Source organism: Drosophila teissieri, chromosome 2L (assembly GCF_016746235.2).
Source record: "Drosophila teissieri strain GT53w chromosome 2L, Prin_Dtei_1.1, whole genome shotgun sequence".
Taxonomy (NCBI): domain Eukaryota; kingdom Metazoa; phylum Arthropoda; class Insecta; order Diptera; family Drosophilidae; genus Drosophila; species Drosophila teissieri.
The window spans coordinates 21,140,336-21,159,088 of NC_053029.1; the positions used below are offsets into that span (position 1 = coordinate 21,140,336).

The 18,753-nt window shown below is 44.7% G+C and overlaps 5 protein-coding genes and 1 long non-coding RNA gene across 10 annotated transcripts; 4 read left to right on the plus strand and 2 right to left on the minus strand.

Moving 5' to 3' along the window:
- Positions 1-1,418: 1,418 nt before the first annotated feature.
- LOC122621319 (G protein pathway suppressor 2) lies at positions 1,419-4,346 on the minus strand. Of its 3 annotated transcripts, none has more exons than XM_043799162.1 (5): positions 3,604-4,346; positions 3,450-3,549; positions 2,744-2,794; positions 2,163-2,647; positions 1,419-1,784 (listed from the first exon to the last, which is right to left on the minus strand). In XM_043799162.1, the coding sequence occupies exons 1-5, from the start codon at positions 4,033-4,035 to the stop codon at positions 1,593-1,595; spliced, it is 1,260 nt and encodes a 419-aa protein (XP_043655097.1). In that variant the 5' UTR covers positions 4,036-4,346; the 3' UTR covers positions 1,419-1,592. The 3 variants fall into 3 exon arrangements, with proteins under 3 accessions (XP_043655097.1, XP_043655089.1, XP_043655105.1); XM_043799154.1 differs by having other exon boundaries at positions 1,419-1,796; XM_043799170.1 differs by lacking the exon at positions 2,744-2,794 and having other exon boundaries at positions 1,419-1,796; positions 3,604-4,345.
- A 413-nt stretch (positions 4,347-4,759) lies between these two features.
- On the plus strand, positions 4,760-14,782 carry LOC122621289 (rap1 GTPase-GDP dissociation stimulator 1). 2 transcript variants are annotated; one of them, XR_006326206.1, is made up of 5 exons: positions 4,760-5,045; positions 12,073-12,978; positions 13,097-13,483; positions 13,539-14,233; positions 14,479-14,782. XR_006326206.1 is itself a non-coding variant. In XM_043799114.1 (4 exons), exons 1-4 carry the CDS (start codon positions 5,039-5,041, stop codon positions 14,141-14,143), a joined length of 1,905 nt encoding a protein of 634 aa, XP_043655049.1. In that variant the 5' UTR covers positions 4,760-5,038; the 3' UTR covers positions 14,144-14,782. The 2 variants fall into 2 exon arrangements, 1 of the variants encoding a protein (XP_043655049.1); XM_043799114.1 differs by having other exon boundaries at positions 13,539-14,782.
- Positions 7,633-9,071, plus strand: LOC122621342 (dnaJ homolog subfamily B member 12). The gene is made up of 3 exons (XM_043799180.1): positions 7,633-8,572; positions 8,632-8,798; positions 8,855-9,071. Exons 1-3 carry the CDS (start codon positions 7,842-7,844, stop codon positions 9,010-9,012), a joined length of 1,056 nt encoding a protein of 351 aa, XP_043655115.1. The 5' UTR covers positions 7,633-7,841; the 3' UTR covers positions 9,013-9,071.
- LOC122621613 lies at positions 10,478-13,062 on the minus strand. 2 transcript variants are annotated; one of them, XR_006326228.1, is made up of 4 exons: positions 12,974-13,062; positions 12,704-12,905; positions 11,023-11,168; positions 10,478-10,966 (listed from the first exon to the last, which is right to left on the minus strand). It is a non-coding gene; the product is annotated as an uncharacterized LOC122621613 (long non-coding RNA). The 2 variants fall into 2 exon arrangements; XR_006326227.1 differs by having other exon boundaries at positions 10,484-11,168.
- Positions 14,783-15,515: 733 nt separating the features above from the next.
- On the plus strand, positions 15,516-18,654 carry LOC122621309 (probable cytochrome P450 6u1). Its single transcript, XM_043799143.1, has 3 exons — positions 15,516-15,664; positions 16,608-17,820; positions 17,958-18,654. The coding sequence occupies exons 2-3, from the start codon at positions 16,779-16,781 to the stop codon at positions 18,374-18,376; spliced, it is 1,461 nt and encodes a 486-aa protein (XP_043655078.1). The 5' UTR covers positions 15,516-15,664; positions 16,608-16,778; the 3' UTR covers positions 18,377-18,654.
- LOC122621421 (probable Ufm1-specific protease 1) lies at positions 15,671-16,592 on the plus strand. Its single transcript, XM_043799277.1, has 2 exons — positions 15,671-16,320; positions 16,383-16,592. The coding sequence occupies exons 1-2, from the start codon at positions 15,742-15,744 to the stop codon at positions 16,503-16,505; spliced, it is 702 nt and encodes a 233-aa protein (XP_043655212.1). The 5' UTR covers positions 15,671-15,741; the 3' UTR covers positions 16,506-16,592.
- Positions 18,655-18,753: the final 99 nt, after the last annotated feature.

Consider the following 18,753-nt stretch of genomic DNA (forward strand, 5'->3'; position numbering starts at 1 on the left):
GCGTTGTAATTGTGTGTAGCTTTTCCTTGTCACACAAGCAACCACATCATAAACTGGTTTACAGCTTACGTAATCCAATGAAAACGTGTCTTGGAAGCATTATATTCGGATTTGGGAGAAGAGCGCCAACTGTCGCGCCCGCTGACATTCCTAATTAACAAGTGTGCTCCGCACAATTAACCTCACGTTGTTCCGTATTTAAATATATTTCACAGCGCCCGGCACACGAAGAGAAATTAGAATCTGCATCGATCGGAAATCGCACTATCGGAATGGAATTGTGAATTTAAATATATCTAATAGATACCTGCGATCAAGATCTCATTCATTAATTCCTCTTACGCCAATAATTTGCGCAATCAAATCGGCAATGCTTTTTATCTATTTATGTTCCATTTCGAATTTATCAAGAATAAAGCATTCCTTTCTCCTCTCCTTTAGAATACGTAAGAACAATATATATATGACGATAAGTACTATCACTTATCAAGACATTTTAAGACTATACAGAATGTGAAATATGAACCGAGAATAATCGATTAATTACCAATATTCATATTATTTGGAAGATAAATGATTTATTAAATAGATACATTAAAGAGACCAAACGGAAACGGTAGAAAAAACACTATATAACGCAAAATTTTGTTACTGTGTTGGCTTCCCAATTATCGACAAAATAGAATCAATTATGACTCATTTGCTTGCACTTCTGGTTAGCTTCCTCGAGCGAATACTTTCTGTAAACGTCGAATTAGCGACAAATTAATGACTTAAGTGAGATTGTCTCCCAAGGGAGGACGCTTACTGTAGAGGAAAAGCCCGTGGTCGAAATTCAGATCTACATATGTATGTACATATGTACATACGCGACTCTCGAGCAATTTACTAGATCCGCGGAAAAACCTTCCCATGTGGGCGGGGTATCAACTGGTAGCAAAGTGAACAACATTTTAATGAAACAAAAGAGTGGGAAATTTATTAAAGTTAGCATTGTTAGCGTTTTAAGACACAACACCTTTAGCAAATCATGGAAATATGTTTTCTATCTGTATACTCGGATTGCAGCTGAGCAAACAGAAAAATTTAATTTTTCTAGACTTACAGTATCAGATATTAATACAAAGAACTTTGTTATAAAAAGCGGTTAAGTGAATTCATATTCCAAAATCGCAAGTCGCAAGAGTTGTTACTTTAGCGAATAATTGTCTAAATTTTTTTTTTATTTGCATACCATTGTATAGGATAATCTGCTTTTTATAAGCATACATGTATAAGTAATCAAATTTCTATTCCCCAGAATTTAATAAACTCTAGTTAGATAGATCAATTTGGCTGTTGGCCCCACGTGTAAAAGCCAAAGTGATCTTATATCGTATTCACCACAGAGTACACCAATCCATTTATACCAGTCACTATCAAATTTCAGTATTGTATTATCGATTGGAAAATAGGGAGGCCATAGTTGTGTGCTTTATTTCGTGTATCCGACTCCACGTGGGAAGCGTAATCAGTATAATGTCCTTTTAAAATCGTAAGTATATCAGTGAGTGAGTTCCGTAGCGACAAAAGGGGTTAGCTCACAGTCGTGGCTAGTACAATCGTCGCGTATAATGCATCTGCTGACCAGGAGGCGGCTGGGCGGACCCGGAGACGGATCCGGACGGGGCTCCCGGCTGGCCAGGCAGCATCGCCAACTGTTGCCGAGCCATCTGCTGCTCGTGGGCGGATCCACCTCGTCCAGGGGCATAGCCCTGTGTGATGCTTCCGGCTGTTTTCGGATTCTGTGGAGGAAACTGGTCAGGTGTTAGTCAAATGACTATTGGTTTTAGTTCATCCTTGTAAATTAGTCAAATATGTTAACCAGTAGATGAGAAGTTGGGTCTTCTTCTAACCGCAACAATATATTTTTTTAAATTAGCTTTTCTAGCATGTACATAGAACTCTGTAATGCGTTCGATTTGATAAACGTTTTGAAAGGTTTGGTGGTGTCATGGAAACATTGCTGGAGCTTTGATAACAATTCTCTTAGAGCCTTATCCTTGAACATTAATTTCAAAGAAGTAAATGTATCTTGTTTGGATGAGAATGCTGGGATGATGCAATGCATAATCAGCCACAAAGAAATATCTATTATTGTTGAGAATGAGAATGAGACCCACCTGGCTGCTGCTTATCTGGAGCACGTTACTGTGCAAAGAGAGTTCGTTGAGCAGCGGCTTGAAGATGACGCCCTCCGGCAGCAGGTGTGGCGGAGGCGGGACGTGGCTCGGCGGCTGGCCGTCGTGCTTCACCTCGATGTGGTAGCGGTCCGGTAGCTTCTCCATAGTCACGTGCGGCTGCGAGGCCTTCACCGAGATGCTGCCGCCAGCTTGAGCCACCAGGTCTGCCTGCGAGATGGTCGGCTGGTCGAGGTTGATGTGGAGAACTTGCATTGGCTGCGACTGAGACGGTGCCTTGGGCGACTGCGAATCCGGCGGCTTGCTGACCGTGGCGCTTGGCAGATCCACGTGGTAGGCCTGGCGTAAGGGAAGGTTGTAGTTGTAGATAGACTGCAAGCGGGCGTCCGCCTGGTGCTGCGTCGTCGGCGGAGGAGCGACCGTCTGATAGAAGACCGTTCCCGTGCCCGGATACTGCGCCGATGTCTCTGGAAGAGAAGGAAAGCGAGTGTTCATTGGAGAATCTTGGTTGCGATCGTTCCGACGGAGGATCTCGGGCTTGGTATTGCAAGTAAGGTGCTTACTGTTCCATGATAATCTAGCATAGTCCGCGGCACGACGGTAGTCATCGTGTTCTGCGAATCGATCGTAAACAAATAGCGAAATGAACATAAGTTGTGTGCCTGTGTTATTAGAGGTTAGTGTGCGCAGTAAAATGAGTTTCTCATGAACAGGACGGAGTGTTAGCGAGCAGTTAATCAACAACAGCGAAAGCTCCGCACAACAGATCAACCGGTGATTGTATCACACCGTCAGTTAACACCAGTTTGCAGTTGAATTTTTAAAACTCGAGCTATCTGCCAGGAAGCCCTAAATACATATTGTATATATATAATGCAGTAATAATAATGTCCAAGCTCTTTTACTATGAAAAATACATTACATTTAAGAAGCCAATCCAAAACCTGATCAAGTTGATCATTGACTTATACGATACGATGCTTTTTAAAAATTTTTCCAAATTAGAAGTTCAGTTATTAGTGCTAATATTCAATAGATCTCACTTCGATCAAAATGTACAGCTGATGACATCACAAAAAGCACTAATATTTTTTGCTGAAATCTAAATCATATGTGCTAACCAGTTCAATGACTAATCAAATATAAGCAGATCCTATATTCAAGCTAATAAAATCCAACTGAAATTGCGTGCATGTTTTTGACTGCCTGATGTAGCGTTCACTGTATCGGAGGTCCAGGGACCACATTGTTGACCTCTTCCTGGCTTACTCTGCTGGGCGTAGCTGGCGGCGCTCTTGTAGTAAGCCTGCTGCTGACTCGGCGGCGATGGACTCCTGCCACGTTTTCCTGGCTGTCCGCCGGACGGGGGCTGTGCGAAAAAGAAGACTATTAGAACCTGAATCCTACAGTTAGCAGTACAGACCTTCTGCATCAGCGGATGGTGCTGGTGTTGAATACGCAGGGGCGGTAGGAAGACCGGGCCACTGGCCGCCGCCTGCTGAATGGCGAATAGTTCGTTCTCCTTGGCCAGTTTTTTGCGCGTTTCATCCTCATTGAGTACCTTCTTAAGTTGGACGGTGAGCTGATGCTTCTGGCTGTGCAGGTCGGCCAGCTGCTCGTCCAGTCGGGTGATCTGGCCGCGTGTGTCATCCAGGGCCACCTGGTTCTGGCGCTCTACCTCCTCGCGCTCCCGTCGCAGCCGCTGCTCCTCGCACTGCGCCTCGAACTCCTCCTGGCGCCGCTGGCGGTCCGCCACAATGAAGCCCTTCAGTGCCCCGCGCAGCTTCTCCGCCCGCTCTGCTTTTGCCGCCTGGGCGGCGGCGTTGCTGTTGTTTACCGCTGATGCTGGCGGCATCTTTGCGCTCTGCTTAGTTATCTTGCCAATTTTATAAGCGTTCGTGGACGACCGGGCAATCGGGACTGTTCGACCGATCCGACCGAAAGGCTCCCCAAGTGGAATGACGTGCTGGTGGCGGTGGACTGGAATCCGGGTGGACACCGCTACGGGAATCAATTCTTGGGCGTCTTGGGATTACTGCAAATTCTCAGCGCCGTGCTGCACTTAATTTTTGGTCACTTTCAGCACGGTTTTTGTGGTAAACAATTTGTTGAGTGAGTGGGATGTGCCGACCAGTGTTGTCACCTATCGATTATTGGGCCAAGCTAGCTAAAAAATAGCTACTTTTCAGGTTGTGGTGACAAATAGTAAATATACGTACGTGGAATATTGCCTACAAATATAACTGATTTTGTCTTTCAAGTTTAATATTCCTCTGTGGCACAAAAGAACTGGATAAGAAACACAAAAGTTTAAATATCTTAAAATTCTGGCACGGACTTTCAACAGAAAAACAACGTCTATAAAGAACAAAATAAAAAAAAAAACATTTTATTCCTATTTGATAGCCATCGGTTAGCTTTAAACTATCTTGTTTTATGTTTTTCCCTCCGCACTATTTCCTCAGTAGTTATAAAACCGACGTAAGACACTCAAGAATCAATCGATGTTTATAATATGTAGAAGCATCGATATGGCGATACTCATGCGCGGTATCTTGCGTCTATAGCGCTGCGGTCACACTATAATTGCAGTTGGTGCGGGTGAACGTGTGAACGCGACTCGAAAAATACAGATTACACGGATTATACGGATATTACGAAAGTTGTACGGAGACGCGACTGGAAGAAAGCCGTGAAATGTGTTCAGTTACGAGCAGCAGCCATTAGCCCATCAGCAGTGTTACAGTTAACAGTGATACAACGTGCCTGGAAACGCAGCCACAGAACAAAAAAAGCCAAAACCTCGGTGACTGGGAGCGGAAGAAGCAGCAGCGGAATAATCAACAAAGGCGGCAAACATGGCGAGTGAGTAACATCGGGGCATTTCTCCGCCTATGGAGCATCCCATACAACATACAGCAGACCCCGGATTCCTTTTCCATTGCATAAACAAACGCAACTCATGCGAGTCATTGCAGGGCCGTTTTATGGCTGCAGTGCAGCATTTACGAGCTGCGAAGACTTCGAAATCGCTGCCAGGTGTCGGAGGGAGTTGCTCCGAGCAGGGGAAGTGGGGTGGGGGCGGTGCGGTACGGCTCCCTAGACAAGATGAGTGTTTGCCGGAGACATGTGAGAAAAATCAATACCTACGCTCCCCACTTCTTGCACAGTGGGCCGGTGGGATTAGGCAGGTGCAGTGCTCCTGCTGCTGCGCGCACCCACTTATCGCGACCAACAGTGTCAGCGCTTCCCAATCAGAAATTCTGGTTTTTTTTATCCATTAATGGCCCCGGTAGTTCTGGCGGGATCTAAGTGCGGCTGAGACATCGGCCAGCACCGTTTGGCACGCACCTTCCACTTCCTTCCACTCCACCGCAGCACTGGCGGAATGGGAATAGAAATGGGAATAGGAATGGGAACTGGGAACAGCAGTGACGACGCATTAATAAATGAGAATATGCCTTCTGCGAGGTGCCAGGTTTACCGGCGTGTCTCAACACTCCCCACAGTCCTCACAATTCGTTTTATCCCCTGGGGGGGTGATATAACAAACGAAACACAGAATTAATGCACATGGAGAAATCAGTTCCACCTTTGTTGATTGATGACAGAACCTTTACGAGACACGCGTAACATTATAATATTTATTATGTGAATTGCAAAACTATCATACCCGTGATGGCATGTTTTAGTTATACATGCTAATGTGCTTCGAAATGGAAACATAATAATCCTGGTGTTTCTTAGATGTATAACTAAATAAATACTACGCACTGAGTCTATATTTGGGTCAGTCACCAATGGGAAATGTTAATCGTAAACAAGTCTCTAAACTTCTTGGTTTTCAAACGGCACTGCACAGAGTCAACACATAAACACTGCCCACAGACTGTACTGTTTGTATACCCTTTCCCGAGGGGAACCTGTGCAGAACGACAACAAACAGCACTTGAACGCGCCGGCAATCCCGGCCTCAAAACGTCCCCTTTCTCTGGGGCGGTGGTGCATCTCAATCCCCACACCACTGTATTCCTCACTTGTCCATGTAACCCCCCAGCTGCGCCCAGCGTAGCGAGACCCATTTGCACACTGAAAACAATCCGTGGCCTTTGTAACCATATATTCAAATGTATGTGAATGCTTGCAAAGTTTTGCTGAATAGAGCGTTTTTGAGACCTGCAATTCGGAACTTTTAATAGTTAATAAATACTTTGGTATATCCGGGAGGATAAGTACAAAATGTGTATTATATTCTTAAAAACTAGTTTCTCTTGGGATACACCTTTGGCGGAATTTGATTTGATATTACTATGTTATAGAATGTTTTGAAATCGAATGAAAGGCCATCTTTAAAGTTCAAGGATGTTGGAAATAAAAATATAAATCTGATAGTTAAATATGAAAGCGAATGTCTATTATTTCAATGAAATGAATGCCATATTCTGACATTCTTGGTACCAGTACCACTTTCTTTTATCTTCGCAGTTGTATTTCCTCCCTGTGCAGATCCCAGCTGCGAGATGGTTGCCATGTCCTCCCTGCGGCTCAGTCACTTTGGACTTTAATTGGTCCTTTGTGACTGCATTTGTCGACGATTTCGCTCAGCGTCTTCGACACAATTTGACTGCTGTTCTTGCGGCTGTGGCTTCTATCAACCCCAGAGCTCAGACTCTGATAATGGCGACGATATCAGCTGCCAAAACAGGCCGCTCCCCTCGCCAGATTCCAAATTCCGGAGCTGCTGCCTCTTTATTGTTATTGTTATTATTTTGGGCTTTTTCATTCGTTCCACGCAGCTTACCCAGATTAGCTGGCTGTTATTGTAGTTTACCCGGCCCCGAATTTATTGCCCCCTTCCACCTTCTTCTTGCGTATTCCGGCGTCGTTGCTTCATTTGCCTCAGATTCAGCTGGGTGACTTGTGATTTCCCTGCCCACCCTCCACTCGCTTTATTCTTTTTACTGCTAATAAGATTTTGGCCCTTCTAATGGCCTTGAGAATGAATGAGGCGAGCAGGGCGGAGAAAAGATGAAAATGTGGGGTGGCTAGCTCTGTTTTAATTGAGTTTGTGCCCTATTCAAATTGGCATAGAAATTAATTTCAATTAACTTTGCGGAGGAGGTTTTGCCTCCTTGACAAGTTGTGCAGCATACTTCTTGGAGCCAAAAGGGGGTTAGCATTTTGGGGGATTCCCCAAACGTTCGAGAGTACGTTTTAACTTTTGTGCTTCAAGTGCCTTTTGAAGTGAAAAACTTGTCTGCAAACTTTTAATTTATCCGTTTTAAACGTTAAACGAAGCCATACAAAATGCAACTTATATTTGTGTCAACTTAAGTTCGTAAAATCGTTGGTATTTACACGGCACCTGACAAGACCTTAAAGTCTGCATAAATTAAATGTACATGAGAAATTAAAATTAAGTTATCTTTTCTCAAGTGTTCACAAAAATTGGTTTGACATACAAATACATACATACATACATACCTACAATACAATACATAAAATCTTTATTGACTCCACCAACTCAGTGGATTGTCACAGAGAAACCAACCAAAATTTCAAGTTTACAAACGAACAGAGAAAAAAGTATCCTTTTTTGTCTACTCACGCTGCTGGGAAGGAGGATAAAGGAACCAGGAACCGGAGGACGACAGCTCCACAATGCACCGGAGGAGGCACCTGTTCATCGACAACGTGGTGAGTGACCTGTGTCTGGGACACTACGAGCAGGCTCTGAGGCGGATCAACGAAGGTCTGGATGGCTTACAAGATCACGAGGAGATCATGGCGCTACTAGAGCTCAAGAACATCCTCGTGAGACTCAGACTGAAGGGCGAGGCCCAGCGGACCATAGGCCCAACTCGCCAATCTGACGCCCTGCCCCACGGATTCACTCTCGCGATGCTGGACGTGGTGCAGAAGGTTCTGCAATGCCGAAATCACTACGAGGTGCTGCGCATCTCTCACTATGCCACCTACTCGGAGGTGAAGCGGGCCTACCACAAGCTGGCCCTGCGTCTCCATCCGGACAAGAATAAATCCCCTGGGGCTGAGCAGGCCTTTCGCCGGATCAGCGAGGCTGCTGACTGCCTCACGGACTGTCAAAAAAGAATTGAGTACAACATAGCAACGGCAGTGGGTGACTGCCACGACCAGGATCGCTCAGATTACAAGGATTATTGCGGGGAAAGCGAAATCCCTGAGGAAGATTATTCCGATCAGGGAGCCGCTTTTCGACGGCCTTATCAGGGGGCCAATCAGCGGATGCCTCAGCGACAGTCACTCTACCAAACAGAGCAACTCGTCATCGGAGTGGTGGCTGCTCTGGTTTTCCTCTTCGTCACTATGCACTACATCACAGCCGCTCCTGCTTACAGTTTCACGCCAACCAGGTGAGTTCCAGACTCACTCGGGTGCTGAGACGGCTGTATACAGGTCCAATCTTCTTTAGAACCCACAGCTTTCGTCGGCTAAGTCAGACGAAGCATGTTGCCTACTACATGAACCCGACAGATCTGTCCAAATACACAGAACATCAGTTGGCCAAACTGGAAGTAGAAATCGAGGAAGTTTACATCTCGGACCTCACACAGAGGTGCAGGCGAGAGCGGAGTTTGAGTGAGGACTATAAAACTTTGTCCAATACCAGCACTTCAAATTACATCTGCTTCCAGGGGATACTCTGTTTCTTAGGGCGAGACAGGGAAACAACCAGAAGTTGCTCCAGCATGTTGGCCACATGCCCACTCCTGCCTGCAGGGCGTTACTCCAGCTAGGAAGGTCTAGTCACAGTCCACTGCTTTTGGAGAATGAGTCTTTGAAGGAGGTCTAGCAACACTGATAGTCTAAGGATTAATGCACTGTGCAAATAAAGAGTATCTTATAAAAATATAAAATGCTTTTATTATATAGTTCGTATATTGTACATTGCGATTGGTATATTTAATTGAAATGAATCAGTAATTGTATCTTTAAAATGTCCAACAGTTTTGTCTGAGAGCTTATGCTTAAACTTTTCAGCAACTTAAACTTTCAGCAACGATTACCCAATCGCAGAAGCTATTAAGTATTAACAGCATTTCACTTACATCACCCAGTTATCCATGCAAAATCATTTCGTTGTATTATACGGTTCCCATGGCTACCATTTTTTGTGCCAGGCCTCTTTCTCTAACTTAACCCACATTTTCCGAATTTTTCGTTGGCAAGAGGCCCAAAAAGCAACAATACAACTAAAACCGACATTAGCGTAGCAAGTTGCACATGAATTAAACATGCAGCAACAATAAGTTTGCACTAGTTTTTCTGATTTCTGTGCCGTTTGCTTTTTGCTATTTTTGTATATGGCCAAAGTCGGTGAATCGTTAAATGGAGAAAATAAAAAACCACTACGGACTGCAAATAAAACGCAGGCCATAGTCCCCAATCATACCCAGAAAAAAGAAAATACGAAAATAACATAAAGCCATTGCCCCAGAAATTCAGACGTATAAATGCCTCGAACGAATCCCGCTTCCGCAGCGTAAAGCTAACGAACTTGCCACGGAACTCGAACGGAATGGATGGATTGATGGCTGGATAGATGGGTGGGCGGATGAACGAGTGGCATACTCTGAATACCAGCGAGTACCAGTTACCGAAGCAAACATTCGGAGGCACGCAAAAGGCGGTGAAGCAGCAACCGAGACGCATTAAGGAGGTCTGGTCTGGGCCACCTCCTGTCAGACGGAAGTGACGCTACTATTGCCACTGCCACAGCACCTGTCCTCATGCATCCCTCACCCCTGTCAACCTGCCACTTCGGTGGGACTCTGCCACCTGTCCAATTGCATTCAGTCAGCTGCGTCGGGCAAACAAATACAACATTCCCCTTTACCTGGATATGCAGATGCATCCCGTAATGTATATACACATTTCCACGGTGCGTTTCCATTTGAAAGGTATATTGGGCTCCTAATTGTATGGAAATTTGTATGGCAACATCTGATATACTTCTACAAGTTTTCGTATGGAATAAGACAGTTTAAGAGGGGAGCTACCTATAAAGGCCGAATGGGAGGGTCTTTTTTGAAATCGCTTTGTAGGGATATGAAGATAATTATAATTATATCCATATACTATTTATTCCTTAGGTATTCAAACCAATTTTTTTTTCGAAAAGTGTGAAAATTGTATTTCAATAAATTTTACCGCTGACATCATAATTTGTGTAAGTGATGGTGACCACAATTTTAGTCTTAAGTCAACAAACCAAACATTTTCTTTCTCAAGATAGTTCTTCGTCGACGATGAACTAAAATCTTTTCGAAATTCGAGGATAACATTAACTACTAATCTGAAATGGAGTTCGATATATTCAACAGGCGGATAAGGAATTAGTAATTAGACTAATATTTTAACCGATGGTTAGCCCCTTACGTTAGTGTATCTCAAAGTCGTTACACACGGATGCAGCCTTTGAATGTGTATTCTATTATGTTATTGGACAATCTTATGTTGTACAAATTGTTTTAAAGGAATTGGTGTTTTGTACCTTCACCATTAGGGTACCTTAAAGTCGGTACCCTCGAATGCAGCCAGTGCACTTGTGTTCTCTTTAGTTGGGGTTACATTTCTAAGTGCAACTTGTCTGGGAGTTAGTGTGCTCTTTTGCATCCTGCTTTAGCTTTAGCTGCTGCTGTTGCGTCCTTTGTTGCTGTTTCTATGCCAAATCGTGAATGCTGCCTCCGTTGATGATGTGGTTGATGATGACGACGATTGCCCGCCCGGCTGAAGGGTTTTCTTTGCTTTTTGTTTTACTTATTCATTATTTATGCTCCACAAAGTTTGTTCAATTGCTAACCCAGTCCACAATGTTGCTGTTGCTGTTGCCACCAACTGTCGCCAGTTGTGGAGCGCCGGAGTCTGGCTCTTGCCCTTCGTCCAGTGTCCCTCGTCCTATTGGAATGTAATTTCCAGCGTGTGTACTTGGCGGCAGGAAAGGTCGGACTGAAATAATAATATTATGATAATGTTGGTAATAGTTTTTTTTTTTCTAATATCTGAAATTGAAATTTAAGAAATATATTATATATTTTGGGTATGGGTAATTTCTTTAAAATTCATTATGTAATAGTAATACCAAGTTTTATCATTTTAGAATCCATTCATGCCCACTAATATTATATTTACAAGAAAATCTGCTGTAAATCTCATTTCCAATGCGTTTATGTAGAATAAGTAAACCTAAACCTCAATATCATCATCATCACAATACTGTTTTCCCTTTTATTTGTCCGTGAACAGGACTCATGTAAATCGTTCGCCATCCTGGGTCCTCTTATAACTTGAGCCATCTGTTTGTTAGGAAAAATTAAGCTTTAATGTGACACACGCTTAACGAGTTTCCAATGTCTTAAAAACGATTCGAACTGGAGTTGCAAAAACACAAAAACGCTTTCTATTCCTGTATAAGGAACGTTTTTTTGTGCCAGGCCACAAACCCATAATATGCTTTGAAAGCATTTGTCTGACATTTTTCAAAAGTGTGGGCGTGGCAGTTTTAGGCGGTTTGTGGGCGTTAGAGTGGGCGTGGCAACATGAATCGACAAACTTGCGCTGCGTCTATGTCCCTGTAGTCTGTATGCTTAATCTCAACTTTCTAGCTTTTGTAGTTCCTGAGATCTCGACGTTCATACGGATATGGCCAGATCGACTCGGCTACTGATCCTGATCAAGAATATATATACTTTATATAGTCGAAAACGCTTCCTTCTGCCTGTTACATACTTTTCAACGAATCTAGTATAGCCTTTTACTCTACTAGTAACGGGTATAAACATAGAACAAGCCGACCCTAAGATTGTTTAAATAAGCAGCATAACCAATGTCGATTCTTTACCGTTTTTCACAGCTGAAATCGACGAGTTGATTGAACAACTGAAGACGACCAGCGTCAGTGCGGCGAACACGACCAACTTGCTCTGCGAGATCTCGGCCACGAAGGATCCCAAACTTTTCGATAAGCACGAGCTGGCGGAGTGCTTTCTGGGCCTGACCAAGTGCGACGACACAAACGTGCGCAAGGAGGCAGCCAAGTGCATTGCAGAGATCACCAAGTCAGAGGTGCAGCGCAAAAAGTTCACCAAGCGGAATATAATAGCCGCATTTCTGGAGTGTTTGCGCCACGTGCCCACGCCCGACGGCAGTATGGAGCTGCCTATACAGATATGTCGGGCTCTGGGTAACATTTGCTACTTAAACGACGAGGCCAGAGATTTAATTCTCGAGCTGGAGGGTGACGCTGTTTTGCTGCGACTGCTGGACATCACAACCATCGAGGACGCGGCCAATGCGGCGCAGTTCATCAAAGTACGTGGGGGTCTGTTGTCCAACTATCTGCTCGGAGGCGAGGGCTTGGCCAAGCGGGCCATGGAGCTGGGCGTGATGAAGAAGCTGCAAGGGATCATAGACATTGGCGCCTCCAATGTGGAACAGCATGAGGATCTGCTGCTCAACACGCTTCCACTTCTCAGTATACTCACCGAAAACGTGGCGGATCTAAACTTTGATTCCTCCCTGAATATCCAGCTGTCTCGCATTCTGGCCGCTTCCACAAATCCCGATCTTGCCGAGATGTGCCTGGAGTTGCTCCATTACCAGGCGGAGAGTGACGAAGTCAAGCTTATTTTGGCCAAGGACGGTCTGTGTGAAACCATCTACAACCTGCTGGAAAAGTACAAAACTCTGGCCAGCACAAGTGAGGCCAGAGCGCTGATGAAGCTCGCCTGCGAACTCATCGTATTAATCCTTACTGGTGGTAAGTTTCGGAGTATATAATAGAGAATATCCATAGTGAAATGTTTTTTTTGATTAATTTTGAAAGGTTTTCCCTTTAAATCCCCGTTTAGAAACTAATTGTTCTTTTGTTGTTCTAGATGACTCAATGCACTATTTATACACCACGCCGTTGCTGAAGAACATGGTCGATTGGCTGGACTCGACGGACATCGATCTGCTAACCACCGGCGTGCTGGCCTTGGGAAACTTTGCGCGCACCGATAGCCACTGCATCTACTTTGTGGAGCAGCAGACCATGACCAAGCTGCTCAAAGTGCTGGCCAAGAACAACGGCGTCAAGGACGATGTGCGCCTGCAGCACGCTCTTCTCTCCGCGCTGCGCAATCTGGTCATCCCGAAGCCAAACAAAAACGCGGTAATCCAGGCTGGCCTGGTACAGACGATTCTTCCCATGCTTGAAATACACCAGCCCCCAGTCGTCTTCAAACTGCTGGGCACGCTTCGCATGACCGTCGACGGACAGGGTTAGTAGTAGCAATAAATGTATGCGATCCGCATCACTAACATTTGGTTTTCCAGAGAAACTCGCACTGGAGCTGCTGAAGAACAAAACACTGATCGAGCAGCTGGTGCACTGGAGCAAATCGTCGGACTATGCTGGCGTCACCGGAGAGTCTTTGCGCCTCATGGCCTGGCTAATCAAGCACGCCTACCTGAGCAAAATCGCATACGCACTGCCACGCAAAGGCGATGCACCCGCCGAACAGATTGCCGACAAGATCCCACTAACCCAGGACTACGATCGCAGTAGCCTAAGCGAGTTCCTTGCCAACGAGGGAACCGTTGAGGCCATGGTCAGCATGCTCACGGCTCAGCACCTGGTGATGCAGAATGAGGCTCTAATTGCTTTGTGCATCCTGTCCGTGGTGTACCTGTCGCAGGCGAGTGAGGCGGCGCAAGCCCAGCGGCTGCAGGACGAGCTGGTCAAGTGCGAGGTCGGCAAGAAGCTTGCCGAGCTCATCAGCAAGTCGTCGGACACCATGACCAAGGAGATTGTCGAGAATCTGCAGAACTGCGTGAACTTGCTCAAGTCTTCCGAACAGCTGGTGGCGCATCTGGAACAGCATAACATCAACGAGCTGCTAAAGTCTATACCCATTCTAACCGAATATTGCACCTTGTAAGAAAAAGGGGGACTGTCATTGCATTTATCCCAGCACCGCAGGATGCCTCACAGTAGGATGGGTCGATTTGTACGATTGAACAAAACATAAGTACGTTAGGGGTAAGCAGTTATCTTTGGAAAATGCTATATATCTTAACAAAAGGAACGTTAGATCTTATTGGTAACAATGCAACAATTTTTATTGGGCTGTCCGTAATTCCACTTTACTATTTAATGGCTTTTTTTGTTAAATTGTAATAAAACTAACCCATTTGAGATTCACTGTCGTTGCATTATTCCAAAAAGCCAAAGATAAATGTTTGCCACTATTAGTGCATGTTTTTTAAATTGCAGCCCACCCTTACCCACACAGAAACACTTAAAACCCGAGGAAATAGTAGTTTTCACCCCAAAGCAACGATTCAGATGTAGACTTGACTGTAGTTTGGTAAGAAGAAAGTGCAGATTGAGATGTTAAGCACACTGGAACACGCGAACACGAGAGGAGCAGAATGTATTTTTTAGACGCAAGCGTATTTTGACTGCATTTATGAGGAGAATCCGATGTAGTGAGGGAAAATCACAAATCGTATGAATATTTATAACATACATAATATATACGTATAAATATAATAATATTAAAAATTTAGCATATTAATCTTTTCTGTTACATGATTTTTAAGAGCACAATAACAACAAATCGTGGTGATATCGCTAAATATATTTCATAAATGTATTTTATGATTGTACTTATAATTTTGAATCGAACTCTTTTTAAACCGTTGCTGGCACACACCAAAAACAAAAAGCTAACTAAACATTTAGGCGCACAATGTAATTAAGGTATTTTAATTGGTGCACAGACACACATTGCAACAACTATCTATTTATTGTAAAACTCTGCGATCCAATGCATTTTTAAGCTAACTTTTAAACATTAACAAAACTGCAACTCAGTAACAATCAGCAATTCAAAAATAGTTGAAACTCAATAATGCAAATATTTCAATTTTTGAAATCACAGTCGTGGAGTGCTAAAAATTTTAACAATTATTATAAACCAAAAACTATAAATTAAACGAGCACAATTTAAGAGAAATGGTGTTAATATATAAAGCGTTGAAAAACCTACACACACACGTAAATGCGAAAACATATTAATGAATTTTTAACACAATAATGTACATTTGATAATTCAAATAAAATTTGAAATGCATGAGAAATAAGAGAAAACCCCAAATAAGTGCGTTTAAATTTCGACGACAGAAGCGGGCTGTTATCGATAGTTCGACTGTTGAATGTTTTGGACTTCCTAGAGAGGCCATGCTAATTTTGGTTTAATATAAAAATGTATTTTTTTTTTAGGATTTAGGAGCAATAACCTCTCATCATCATCACACATTTATATATTGATTAATTTAATTGTCGCAGTATTTTGATATTTCGTCATTGGTGCATGACGATTCAGCTTGTGCCATCTCTAGCCAGGCCAAAAAAACATTCCAATTTCTCTGCTGCGATTTCACTTTCACAATACAAGGTAAATAAACAACAAACAAAAGGAGCAGGAGAAGCAGGCGTAGGCTTTAAAACTACCCAGTTTCAATAAATATTCCTATGGCGACGGAAAAAAATGCAGAAGATTTTGGAGACTCCTCCACGGCGACCTTGAAAATTGTGCCAAAGGACTATGCATATCCACTTCTAGAGGATCTGCAAAGCGCGCTGACCACGCCCACTGAGGGCGGGCGGACACTGGTTACCCGCGGTGGCTTTAACTACTTTCACTACGGATGCGATGGCCACCAGGATGCTGGCTGGGGCTGTGGCTACCGCACCCTGCAATCGGCTATTTCCTGGCTCCAGCGTCGACGGGGTTTAAGCGGTCATGTGCCTTCCATCCGGGAGATTCAGCAGATCCTGGTGGCCCTCGGCGATAAGAGTCCACAGTTCGTGGGCTCGCGCGATTGGATTGGCACGCTCGAGGAGTTCTACGTGATCGATGTGCTTCACCAGGTGCCCTGCAAGATTCTTCACGCCAAGGAGCTCAGCTCGGCGGAGATTCTTGGCCAGATATGGAGCTATTTTGAGAAGTACCAAGGCTTCATCGCCATGGGTGGTCTGGGTGACACCGCCTCCAAAGCCATTACCGGCTACCATTGCAGTGCACGAGGTCGCATCTTCTTGCAGGTGGTGGTGAGTCAGCGGATTACCTCATATTATGAACTGGTAAACTCATCACTCGCTGCCCTTTTTAGGATCCACATTTCAAAGGCGTGCCCAACCGACAGCAGTTAATAGATCAGGGCTACGTCCGTTGGGTGCCCGTTGACGAGTTCCCCAGCAGCACATACAACCTCTGTCTCATCTTGCAGCCGTAGTCGCAACTCTTCGTACCTGTTTTAAAAATAAACCCCGCTCAGCTCTTGATTACCATTACTTATTGCAAGTTGCCTTATAGCCACGTTTCTCTTCCATTTTAGCGGCCGCTACTCAATGGACTTTATCAATTATTGAATCGAACCGCACGATAATGGCGCTGATAAGCCAGCGGCATTGAGCCACAGAACCTCGACAAGCAGCTACTGCCAGCTGTTAAACTTACCAAGCAGCGCGAATTTATTGTAAAAGCCGGAAAAGAGAGCTAAGTGAGCATGGATCTAATGCACCGCGCTCTGCTCACCGCCTTGGGTGCGTTGTCCGTGTTCTACGCCCTGGTCAAGATCAGTCTGGGCTACTGGAAGCGGCGGGGAATTCTGCACGAAAAGCCCAAGTTCTTATGGGGCAACATCAAGGGCGTGGTGAGCGGGAAGAGACATGCCCAGGACGCCCTGTTGGATATCTACAACGCATACAAGGGCAAAGCGCCGTTTGTGGGATTCTACGCTTGCCTCAAGCCGTTTATCTTGGCGCTTGACCTGAAGCTAGTCCACCAAATAATATTTACCGACGCGGGACACTTTACCTCCCGAGGCCTTTATAGCAATCCCAGTGCAGAACCACTGTCAGATAATCTCCTTCAGCTGGACGGTCACAAATGGCGGTCATTGCACGCCAAATCTGCAGAGGTTTTTACACCGGCTAACATGCAGAAACTTCTGGTCAGACTGTCCCAAATCTCCTCCAGAATTCAAAGGGACCTGGGCGAAAAGAGCCATCAAACTCTTAATATAAGCGAAATCGTGGGTGCCTATAATACAGAAGTTATGGCGTCAATGGCCTTTGGACTAGTGGGACAGGAAAACGTGGACTTCGCGAACTGGACACGCAACTACTGGGCGGACTTTAAGCTGTGGCAGGCTTACCTGGCACTGCAGTTCCCGCTCATCGCTCGGCTTCTACAGTACAAGAGCTACGCAGAACCTGCTACAGCTTACTTCCAAAAGGTGGCCCTGTCGCAGTTGCAGGAGCATCGAAGGAGGGATCGCCAGCCACTGCAGACTCTCCTGCAGCTATATTCCAACGCGGAAAAGCCGCTAACCGACATCGAGATTGCGGCCCAAGCCTTTGGCTTCGTTCTGGCTGGTTTGGGCCCCCTGAATGCCACCCTGGCGTTCTGCCTCTACGAGTTGGCCCGCCAGCCTGATCTGCAGAATCGAACCAGGCTCGAGATTAATAGGACTCTGGAACAGCATGGTGGCCAAGTGACACCGGAGTGCCTAAGAGAGCTCAGGTTTACGAAGCAAGTCCTGAATGGTATGTAGCAAGAACGGGTAAAGTAATGAAAAGCTGTCTATCTGACTTTTATAACAAACGATTATATACATTGTATAGCTATTACAATACGAAGCTACTATACTGTTTAGTTTACATTAAATTGTCCTCCTTTTTAGAAACGCTTCGCCTGCACACGCCACATCCCTTCCTTCTGCGCCGGGCTACCAAAGAATACGAAGTTCCCGGATCGGTGTTTGTAATTGCCAAGGGCAACAATGTGCTGATTCCCACGGCGGCTATACACAGAGATCCCGAAATATATGAGAATCCCGAACAGTTCTATCCGGAGCGATTTGAAGAAGAGGCTAAGCAATCCCGCCCGGCAACCGCGTTCCTGCCTTTTGGTAATGGCTTGCGAGGATGCATAGCAGCTCGCTTCGCAGAGCAGCAGCTACTGGTAGGTCTAGTGGCTCTGCTAAGGATGCACAGATATGCTCCATCTGCGGAAACCACGATTCCCGTAGAGTACGACAACCGACGCCTGCTCTTGATGCCCAAAACAGACATCAAACTCTGTGTGGAATGGGTGGATTAGCTTTAGCGGAGGCTCTTGTTGGAGCATCGCCTATTTCGTATTGTTTGCTTTACAAAGAGTTGTTTTTTATATTTGTATATGCACCCATTTCGTTGATTTCCCTAAGCTGTGGACTTGTGTGATAATGCTGACGATGAGTTCTATAATCTTTTGCACCAAGCTTAACAACGTGAACAAATAAATACCTTAGTTGTTAAATATGTATATCGAAATAATTTGTACCATCGGAAAATAGGAACCTTATTAGGTAAATTTGCTTAAAATAAAGAGACCACTTATAGACCAATTTATAGAACTACTTAGGTTGTACCAAAGACATTACAATAATTATATTGTCTTTGGTTGTACAATGTAACACCAATTTTGTCAGCGTGCTT

What these genes read in the sequence shown, in the direction of transcription:
- LOC122621421 (XM_043799277.1), top strand. Translation starts at nt 15,742, where the DNA reads ATGGCGACGGAAAAAAATGCAGAAGATTTTGGAGACTCCTCCACGGCG. An exon ending in GCATCTTCTTGCAGGTGGTG is followed by an intron (nt 16,321 to 16,382) that starts GTGAGTCAGCGG and finishes TGCCCTTTTTAG; the next exon opens with GATCCACATTTCAAAGGCGT.
- LOC122621289 (XM_043799114.1), top strand. An exon ending in CGTATTAATCCTTACTGGTG is followed by an intron (nt 12,979 to 13,096) that starts GTAAGTTTCGGA and finishes TTGTTGTTCTAG; the next exon opens with ATGACTCAATGCACTATTTA. An exon ending in CATGACCGTCGACGGACAGG is followed by an intron (nt 13,484 to 13,538) that starts GTTAGTAGTAGC and finishes TTGGTTTTCCAG; the next exon opens with AGAAACTCGCACTGGAGCTG.
- LOC122621319 (XM_043799154.1), bottom strand. Translation starts at nt 4,035, where the DNA reads ATGCCGCCAGCATCAGCGGTAAACAACAGCAACGCCGCCGCCCAGGCG. An exon ending in TGCTAGATTATCATGGAACA is followed by an intron (nt 2,648 to 2,743) that starts GTAAGCACCTTA and finishes CTTCTCTTCCAG; the next exon opens with AGACATCGGCGCAGTATCCG. An exon ending in TCCAGATAAGCAGCAGCCAG is followed by an intron (nt 1,797 to 2,162) that starts GTGGGTCTCATT and finishes ACACCTGACCAG; the next exon opens with TTTCCTCCACAGAATCCGAA.
- LOC122621342 (XM_043799180.1), top strand. Translation starts at nt 7,842, where the DNA reads ATGCACCGGAGGAGGCACCTGTTCATCGACAACGTGGTGAGTGACCTG. An exon ending in TACAGTTTCACGCCAACCAG is followed by an intron (nt 8,573 to 8,631) that starts GTGAGTTCCAGA and finishes AATCTTCTTTAG; the next exon opens with AACCCACAGCTTTCGTCGGC. An exon ending in CAGGCGAGAGCGGAGTTTGA is followed by an intron (nt 8,799 to 8,854) that starts GTGAGGACTATA and finishes ATCTGCTTCCAG; the next exon opens with GGGATACTCTGTTTCTTAGG.
- LOC122621309 (XM_043799143.1), top strand. Translation starts at nt 16,779, where the DNA reads ATGGATCTAATGCACCGCGCTCTGCTCACCGCCTTGGGTGCGTTGTCC. An exon ending in TACGAAGCAAGTCCTGAATG is followed by an intron (nt 17,821 to 17,957) that starts GTATGTAGCAAG and finishes CCTCCTTTTTAG; the next exon opens with AAACGCTTCGCCTGCACACG.